The 10,212-nt window shown below is 34.6% G+C and overlaps 2 protein-coding genes across 2 annotated transcripts in view; one reads left to right on the top strand and one right to left on the bottom strand.

Moving 5' to 3' along the window:
• Nucleotides 1–3,685, bottom strand: part of LOC112159125 (mucin-2) — a 26,195-nt gene extending 22,510 nt beyond the window's left edge. The window contains exons 1-7 of the mRNA XM_036210366.1: nt 2,953–3,685; nt 2,114–2,243; nt 1,955–2,018; nt 1,026–1,096; nt 617–809; nt 300–419; nt 87–197 (exon numbers count right to left, since the gene is read on the bottom strand). Coding sequence (XP_036066259.1) covers nt 87–197; nt 300–419; nt 617–809; nt 1,026–1,096; nt 1,955–2,018; nt 2,114–2,243; nt 2,953–3,203 — 940 coding nt within the window. The 5' untranslated portion in view covers nt 3,204–3,685. The remainder of the gene's footprint in view (nt 1–86; nt 198–299; nt 420–616; nt 810–1,025; nt 1,097–1,954; nt 2,019–2,113; nt 2,244–2,952) is intronic.
• LOC112156560 (proton myo-inositol cotransporter) overlaps nt 1–10,212 on the top strand; it is a 158,582-nt gene that overhangs the window by 34,603 nt on the left and 113,767 nt on the right. The window lies entirely within an intron of this gene.

The raw sequence follows: 10,212 nt of genomic DNA on the forward strand, positions 1-10,212 counted from the left end.
CATAAGAATGTTTCAAAAAAGAGGAAGATGAGAAATATTTACTTTAAAAGGTAAAGCAAATGTTTAATTCCATTACCATGTCTGACACACAGTCTTTCTCTCCTGCCCAGGTTTAAAAGTCCTTCCAGCAAACGTACAGGGGCAGTCGGATATCCTCACACATTCCGTTCTATTGCCTCGATCATTCAGCACTTTTCCTGCAAAAGGGTTTTGATAAACACTCACAAACTGGTATGCAAAAACGTCACACAACAAATTTGATGGTGAAAGGATCATATCTAAATTTTGGCACTGCTTACCGTCTGAACAGACACAAGTCCTGACCTGGTCACAGGTGGAAGTGTTTGGGTGTGAGCAGCTTGGTACAAAAGCAGGACCCTCGCTCTGAAAAACCATTTCCCCGGGACAAGTAGGGTTATCTACAGTTACCCGCCCCACCAAAGAAAAAAAGAAAGAAATTGGGTGAATCTTTCAACTACATTTAAACATAGAATTGAGTGCAATAATAATTAGCAAAAGAAAGTGCACAAAAAATTAAACAATATAAAATATGTAACTTTTAACCACATCAAATCTAATGTAAAAAAGTTTCTAAAAAAAAAAAAAAATCACCCACCACACAGTTTTGCACTATTCCAATAACTCGGGAAATATTCATCATCTTTACACCGCAGAGCAACTTCATTATAAAAGCTGCATTGGACCTGCTTGCTCCCTTTGTAGTTGTTCAATAAGCAGAGATCGTAGATATTGGAACTTCCTTCAAAGCATGGACGACCATAAGAAGCTAAGTTCGCACAATTCTTTAACTGAAATCAAAAGACAATTTAAAACTTGTAATAGACCAATTACAAACATGCAGTACATAAGGAAGACCTGTTCAGTGTATTTTGGGGTTTGAACTGGAAAAAAGGGTAAATGCATGAAAATACTTTTGACTACAGTACAAGAAAAGCATCAGATAAGTTTAATCATCACAGTACATTTAATGGATAAAACTTAAACAGTTATAAAAATGAACTTACTTTATCATCACTTTTACCGAGATCTGGAGTTTGACATACGTTATCCTCAGGATCAACACGACAACTTTCAACTAGAGAAAAAAAACATATCTAGTCAAAATTTGAACAAATTCATCACAGGTACACAATGATATACATTCGCACTCAACATGTTTTGAAACTAGTATAGCATAATTATCTTGAGTAAATTGCTTTACTTTTTGTGCATGTTTTTTTTTAATTTAATCAAAGCAGTAGTTTCTTAATTTTATATTTCTTTCAGAAAAGCTAGATTTTGTTTCATTTCTCATAAAAAAACATTTTTTAAATTAAATTAGTTTCTTTATACACAAGGTATCTATGTTTTTAAATGGTATGAAAGCATTTTTTTGTTAATACAAGAGATTGTAATATGATTGAACTATAACAGCTTGGCAGAGACAACAATATTAAATATAGTCATTTAATTCTCACTATATTTTTGTTGTGTCAAAAGCTCCAAAAAAACCCAATTATTTTATTTGAATTATTTATCATTATTTACCATTGATAAGTAGCTAAATTAAAAACCTGCCAGTCCTAAAACACATACAGTGAGGTAAATAATGATTAAAATATGCAGGGTGTTTTAATACTTATTTGCCTCATTGTATCTGATAAAGGCTTGTTTTTTCATGCAGTGGCTCACAAACTTTGAAATGGTATTATTGGTTGCCTGCTTGTTGATTTATTTCATGACACAACTTAAGAATTGTTTAATGGTCTTTTATCTCAACAAGTTGTTCTTTCAAATATTTGTCCCCATTTTGTCAAAATCAGGAAGTTTTTATTTAATTTCTATCACATTTGAATTCCATTTGGATACTATTTAATGTAGCTTCGTTCAAATAAAGATTATCATTTTATTTTGAAATGTAAAAGCCAGAATTATTCCTTTCTGGTTCAAATACCTTGAGTTCCATTGTTGCTGCACAGTCCTTTAGTGTTAGGTTTCAGATCTTGCTCTAATTCCACCTTAAAATCAAAACATAGAGATACTTATGTTCACATATAATTCATATCTATTTGTGCTTTTATTTTGATAGGTACACTTTTTAGGGGGTTCTTACCCAAAGAGACCCAATTCCTCCTTCTACATTATGCCAAGTGACAGTAAGAGGAATCAACAGGCACTTCAGTCTTTTGTAGATGCCATAATCAAATACTTGCAGATATGTTTCGTCATGAGGAAGAGAAATGCTGCAGAAAGACACAAAAAAACTCTGGGATTTCATGGTTGTGATCACACATTTTCATACTTATTCATCAACTGTCTCAAGGTAAATAAAGGTTTTCTGTGGTTATTACAGAAGACAACATGGTCTGAGATTGAATCACTTGAAAGACCAAATTCTATTATCTTCTGATCTATCTTCAAAGTGTTCCCAGTGGTCTTTTAATTATGATTATGTCAATTTTAGCCAAAATTTAAAGAAAATAAAACGGTCATTTTCTAGGACATCGTTTCTGCAGACCAAGAGACGTTCATTAAAAATTTGCCTTACAGTTGTGGGCGGAACAGTTGGCGTTAACTGACATTAACATAAACGTTGCAATATAAATGTGTATGCTTTAAATGTAACGTTGCAATACAAATAAATAAATACCAGCTTAGACAAGGAAAACAAAGACATACATGAATATATTTGTTTGCTTGTTCCTGACTCACAACAATTTGAATACATAAATTCAGTTTGAGGCTTAATTTTCTTTACAGATGTCCTCCATCATCAGAAAAAAACACCACAAGATGTTAAAAACACAAAACAACACAATTTTTCATTTGTAGATGAACAAGGTGGCTTATTGTTCAATGTATATGTTAATATATATGTTAGATATATCAGTAGTAACGAAAATATGCCCAATAAATGCCTAAACAAAGAAGGTTTAAGTAGGAATATCAAACCTTTTATCGTTCACCTTGATGCCTCCAACTTCCAGGACTGCTTTGACTCTGTTGATGGTAATCACAACTTGAGAAATTAATAAAGAGTCTTTATCACGCTGTATGGTGATGCTGCAGTCAAAGTCGTTGTGAGTGAATAGGGTCAGGTAGAAGCGGCAGGAGGAGCGCATGTAGTATTCTTTGCCATAAAAATTCTGGAAGACTCCACTGCCGTAGGTCTTGCAGGTGTCTGATTGCAAAATGAACAGCATGTTAGTATCTTTGCTTGTTTAAAAATGTAGCAGGTTAAAGTAGAGATGCAAAAATAACATGATCTAGAGCCTGGAATTACCACATTTTGTATATAGCTTGCCATGAACTTCCACAGACTTCTGATGTTAATGCATTCTTTTTCTTACTGTGGACAGTGATCCCCAATATTACTCATATAAATTGGCTGTACTTATATTAATAAAAGCAAAAAAAAAAACAGAGACGTTATATTTAAAACTAGGGGTGACATGATTAGTCGATTTTATTGATGAATATTGTGTATCAATACACAATTTGATAAAAAAAATCGATAGTTGATAATCAAATCAATTTATATCATATAAATTTGTTTCAATTTGGAAAATACCCTTTTGATTTAGCAGCAGTATTTTCACTTCAATGTATAAATGACCAAATATCTTGCAAGAAACACAAGGAATCTGGAAAACTTCCCCTGCGCTGGTCAATACCAGGTATTTACTGTATCTCTGAGACACACTGGTTGAACTTCTGACTAAAGATGTCCTGCATCGATTTTAGGTCAGTGTGTCGGATCGAATTAGATTGTTAAAGTACAGTACTTACAGGGTATTTAAATGGTACGTTTTTGTACCTACTGCGTACTCACATAGTACTTGCTGTATATTTATTTGGTACTATGAGATATGTTGTAAATATGATATTTTCCCATACGTACATTTTGAAGATGGCCTGACGCGCTCGGTCCCAATTACTGAAAAAGCTGGGGAAAAAAAATCTTTAAAGATGTATACATTTAAAATCAGTAAAATTAAAGAATTGTCATCATTACACTTGATTATTTAAAATATGTCTCAACAGGGTAAGTGAAAGATCTTTGAAAAACAATGCACCACAATTATAACAAATCAGCATTTTATGTTGCACTGTATTATGTCAATTACAAAAATAGGATTTTAATTTAAGACTTTAAATGTTACCTGAGACAAAGAGCAAGCAGACTGCCAGCATCCGATGCTGTGATGTCATGTTTCCAGATGTTCACGCTGCGGCCACGCAGCTCAAACCCCAAACCGTGCAGAGAGCCCCCAGCGCACACCTTATATACGCAAAGCGTGCACGTATCGCACAGATCACCACCTTGTGTACATAAATGTGCACACTTGTCAATCTGTTTGCCTCTCGCTCCATCCGAAGAAAGTACAGTACCAGGTAAAGAAAATTGAGCAAATAACAATGCAGAATTATGAAAACAATCGAATCCTGGTCGTCCGGTTTCCTTTGGTAACATCCTGATGATCATGTTTCAATTTTCAGGGAATATGCAGAAAAGAACAACAGAGGACTCTAAACAAACGTCAGAGTCTGGGAACACAATTGTGGCTGTACAAATACTATGAAAGACAGCTGTTGATGTAGAATTTGAACCTCGAGCCTCCATTTGTTTTTTCTCCTTTGACGTCTCTGGAAAGAAGGCCATCTAGAGTTGACTTCTCATAAGACGTGGATGAAGTTATTTCTAAAATAACCAATAACTTTCAAAAAAAAAAGAAACCTGAAAGACAAAATTTTTTTAAAAACTTGTTTTCAACATTTCATTCAAATGAAAATGGGGATTTTTGTCTATTTAACATGTTCTTGTGGCATTTTTCTGATGATGAAAGATATATATGAATACAATCGGGCTCAAATTTGCATTTCTGAGTATATTTAAACTCAAATTGTTGTGTATCAGGAGCAGAAAAAAAATACCGTTTGAAAAAGTGTGACTCAAAACCGCACATCTGGATAGCTTCAGTATTGCTGATGATGGGAAATGAGTCCAGTCTTACTACGCCCACAAGGAGAATTTCCAATGAACTGCTGCTGCTCTGCAGAAACTATGTCCTTGAAAACAAGACATACTTTTTAGATTTTGGCTAAAAAATTCCATAATCATAATTAAAAGACCTCTTGGTACATCATATTTGATAAATACATTTCTGAGATACTTATCATGATTCAGATTCATCTTCGAACTCTTTCTTGTTTACTGTGGTGATAGACTGACAAATAGGGTTAGATGGGAATCTGTGGACCATGATGTTTGCAGATGACATTATGATAGTGAGAGCAGAGGAGAAGGAACATCTAAAGAAGGCAGGTGTGTGCAAGCAGGTTGAAAGAGATGGAGGAAGATTTGAGGTGTGATGTGTGTAATAGTTTTACCAAGAATAAAATGAAAGGTGTAGAAGACTGATGAGAACAGTCCTGTTGTTGGTTCAGAGCAGGGGTCTGCAACATGCGGCTCCAGATCCACACGTGTCTCTTTAATCTCTCCATGGTGGCTCCTTAGCCAAACATAAAATAAGCCATGGAGACTACCGAACAGGCCATGTCGAGCGCTGGAGTCAGCAGCTCACTGCTAATGGCTGCTGAGCCAGAACTACCTAAAGCGGGGTCTCAAACTCGTGTCCCCCATGAAGAACGTATTCTTTCACACCCCCCTACAATTTTCTGCTACAAATATCATTAGTATCAGTTAATTTGCTCAAGTTAAGCGTATATCTCTTCAAAATATTGTACTTTTATTTTCATTAAAGAATAATTTTAAAAACTTCTAAATAGTCTGTTTTATTATTTTTTCTTTCTTTTTTCTTTTTTTTTTTATAATACTTCCAAAACTTTCAAAGTAAAAACAAGTCTTTCCTTGTTTCCCTCCATAGTAATGATGGAATTCTGTTTTTTCTCAGAGATTCAGTTCTTTTGCATTGGTTCACTGTAAAGAGCAGCTCTTTCTGCTACCAAATGGATTTTTTGTTGTTTTTGCTATATTTAATTTATTATCAACTACTATATAGAATTATGCCCAATATCCATAACTAATATAAACTAGGTGCTAGGTTCTTTTATATTTTTGCTTTTATTCGTTCCAGAAAATAGACATAATTCATATTTATTAAAAAAAGAAGATTGTGAATGCAAATCCAAATTTCCTAAAGGCTAAAGTAAGACTATGCAGCTCCTTCTAGGTTTTGTTCAGTAGAAAACAAGCCCAGATGGCTATTTTACTGTTAAAGATTGCTGACCCCTGGTTTAGAGACTCAGACCGCCCTTGCAACATGTGTTGAAGGTAACCACTTCCAATGGAAGTTTATGCCAAATGCATGGATATGCACATTTTAGGTTTCTATGTTAAGAAAATCTCGTTTTCACAAGTCACTACACAAGTCTCTCTGACCATTTTCTAGCTCTACATACAAATAACATACATGTTATTACTAATTGAACTTTGACCAGTTAGGGACTCGGATTTGGTAGTGATGTATGGATGGTGTCCCGTTTTAATCTATGGTAGTGCCAACCATTAGAAAATCGATTATGAAAGAAAAATTACTGCTGTAATCATAGGACACTTGGGCTGGGTTGACAAAAATTATAAAAGCAGAAATCTGACATCAAGTAAATAAAGTATGGAACAGAAGTGATCCAGTATCCTTGTATGCTAGTTTACTGATGGTTGTGTCACGGCTTTATGTAGGAAAAAGTGAAGGATTGTTAAATAGAAAACAGATGTTGATTTTACTTTAAATGCTTCACCCTTTGCGTAAAAAGTCACCTATGTGTCTAAATTAAGAAGTAAAGAAACAAGTTTTGACCAAGCTAGCTAAGATGCTATTTCTTCCTGCACTCAAGAAATCTGTGAGCAGATCTTTTATGGAACCATCTGTACATGAAGAATCAAGGTTTATATTTTTTTTATTTGGCATGTTTACATAATAAAGTTCAGTTTGTGACTGTGTGGGACACAGAGCTAAAAGGAACTTAATACTTAATGTTCCTCTCCTATTATCTTTTGATCTATTTTCAAAGCATTCCTAATGAACTTTTACTGGTGATTATGATATTTTAGTCAAAGTCTGGCTCTGGGAATTGCAGTTTTTGTTGAATTTAAGTATATTTTACAATATTTTTTTTCTCTCGACGCAAGAATATATTTTGGCAGCCAAGAAACCCATGAACTGTAGATGAAAACTGTACTTAGTTTGATGGCATCCATAGAAAATGTCTTACTTTTGGTAGAAATTAAGTAATTCGGTCACCATTTTTTCACGATGTGAATGCCGCCATGTTGGAGCCAGTAAACAATGATTGGTCCAAATTGGTCTGAGCCAATGTGTATATGGTAACTACTCTCGCCAAAAAGGGGCTACCTTGCTGGAAGTGCATAACCCTACCATTTGAAAGTGGGCTTGGGAATGTTTTGAACGTTCAACGTGAGCCTATTGAGGCATCTGATTGGGCAGTTTATGTTTTGAATAAATTAAACTACAGAAAAAGCATCACAAACAAAATGAAGATTATTGAGAACATGTAAAAAAAAAAAAAGTGTTTTTTTGGTTTCTTGTGACCAGTGGGTACTTCCTGTTTGGAATGTGAGGGGGTAGGTGTCACTCAGTCCAGTTCTGACATACAGTCAGTGTCTAAATGTAAGAAGCCTTACCTTGTGCTATGGTGAAGGATACTATGGGACTCTTGATTCTCACAGACATTCATTGGCAAAGATCTCTATGACTCAGAGTCTCCGTGGCAACAGTGCTGGGAAGAAACTTCCCGTAAAACTGTTAAAACAAAGACTCATCAGAGACCTATTTGTCTCAAGCTGACTACCTTTCAGAGTAATTACAGTTGCTGCAAACAGATATTAAGTAAATAAGGGTGAAGCGTACAAATGATCGCGTTACATTTTCCGACCAACCAGTTTACTCTGATGTGCTAATTTCCTGATAGTCGGGTTTTGCAATTTTCTCTCCAGCAGCACTGTGGGAATGGATTTCAATAACATAACTCAGTAAAGAAAGCCAAAGTATTTGAGTATCTCTTAAAAATATTTATGAGCTCATTTTAGTGCACAGTAAAACATCTTTCGTATCTAAATCAGTGCTGACTCTTTAGTTTCATCCACCTGTTTTGTTGACTGTCTTTTATTCTGAAAGTCAATGTTTCAGGCATTTCTTCCCTTTAACTTCTTTTTTTCTTAATATTGGATTTTAAACCATTTATATTTATACTCCAGAAAAACACAACATCTTGGTGAATGTGTTTATTATGTTCGATTATCATTTTATCACTAAGTGGTTCCTTATATCCTCCATCCATCTTCTGAACCCACTGAATCCCTTTAAGGGTGATGGGGTTGCTGGAGCCTATCCCAGATACTGCTGGGTACTGGCAGGATACACTGCACAATTTTCCAGTTTGTTGTTTAGATATGTGTAAATCTTTGTCTTAATAATCTGTGCATGCATGTGGCAATCCAAAATATTTCCATGTGCAGAAAGAATCCTCTGTTACTTTTTGTTGTCTCAACATCTTCTCCTTAAACTATATTGTACCAGTTTGCACCCAACTTTACGACATGCAGACACAACACACTCAAATATGGATGCAAAACTCTGAATTATAGACTCAAAACCCTCAAAATTAGTCACAAATTACTTAAATAGAGACAAAACTCAATTAAATGCATGCAAAACTCGAACATATAGACACAAAACTCAAAATATAGACACATAACACTCAAAAATAAATACAAAACACTCATATATACACAAAGCTAAAAACATAAACACGGAATAATAATAATATAAGCACAAAACCCTAAAATGTGCACTAAACTCTAAAATTGACAAAACTGTTTTGACAAAACTGTTCATTGCTGCTGGTTGACCACTCACAATTACTGACAGTTACAATAAAGCCTTTGAATCTTGAAAACACTCAAAAATACTTCTGGATTGATCCTAGATTGCTCTTCATCATTTTTGCGCGCTAATGCTAGCTTGGGGCTATAAACCGACACAGACGGAGCTCCAAGCAACTGGGAGAAGAAGGGGGCGGGGTTTCCCCGATGAGGGTTTCTCTAACAAGCTACTGTCACTGAGCATAAACTATGTCTTAAAAAAAATTACTAAAGCTTTTTAATTTTGGCTAAAAACTGCACAATCTTAATAAAAAAAAATACTGGGAACCATTTTAGAAAGAAAAAAATGGTTGGAGTGCAACTTTGAAGAGAATATCCTATGACCCAATTGTGAACTTCAACCTCCAAACTACCGGTTTCAGCGAAGACATTCTACCACCAGGACGCTGAACTAGTTAGAGCTAAACTAAAGCACAGATCAGAAAGCAGATGGAGGCAGAAACTTCCTGCATCATAGGAAGATCCTGGTACATGTCAAATAAAGTGTCCTTCTACTCTGGTTATTACTACTTACTTAGTTCTAATTTATTGATGTATGCAACAGAGAAATAGCTCCTCAGAGAAGTCAGATTTTGTTATAAAAATGCTGATTTCAACTCTGAGGCTGTGATAAACATCTGCTTCGCTTTACTTGACATGTTTGCTTGGCTGTCTTTGTTTACTTTGAACATATAATCTTAAATGCTGTGCAAATATTAGCAACCAAGTAAAAGGAGTGAGGAAAGAAAAGTTAATGACAGTCAGACATGTTACCACTAAAAGTCTTTAACACTACTGGAATTCCACAACTTCTAGAATGACCACTGCAGTGATTTCGAGTCCTCATCTGTAAAATTTGGACTATATCCCTTGTTGATGCCAAAGCCAGTTTTTTATTGTATTTCAATGCTTTACTGCCCCACTATTTCATGACTACAAATAAAAATGTCTCAAAATGAAGCTTTTTAGAGCAATTAAAAATAACTGTGATTAAAATAGATTAATAATTACAGGTAACAATGATTTGTCGCACAAAAATTCATTATGTGACAGCACTAAAAACAATGTTACAATAAGATATACACTCATTTACAAAAAGTCAAAACCTATAGGTTATTGTTTTAACCAATGTTACAAATTTTTCTAGCAGTCAAAATGGCCGCCTTGGGAGTGTAAAATGTTTTCTAAGGAATAAAAATCTGCTAATTTACATTAAAATGTTCAATTACTGTATAAACTAGCTCTTTAAATGAGAAAATTAAAAAGTTTGAGGAAACAATACTGGTATTTGATTTAGTTATGACATT

The sequence above is a fragment of the Oryzias melastigma genome, linkage group LG23, assembly GCF_002922805.2.
Source record: "Oryzias melastigma strain HK-1 linkage group LG23, ASM292280v2, whole genome shotgun sequence".
Lineage (NCBI taxonomy): Eukaryota > Metazoa > Chordata > Actinopteri > Beloniformes > Adrianichthyidae > Oryzias > Oryzias melastigma.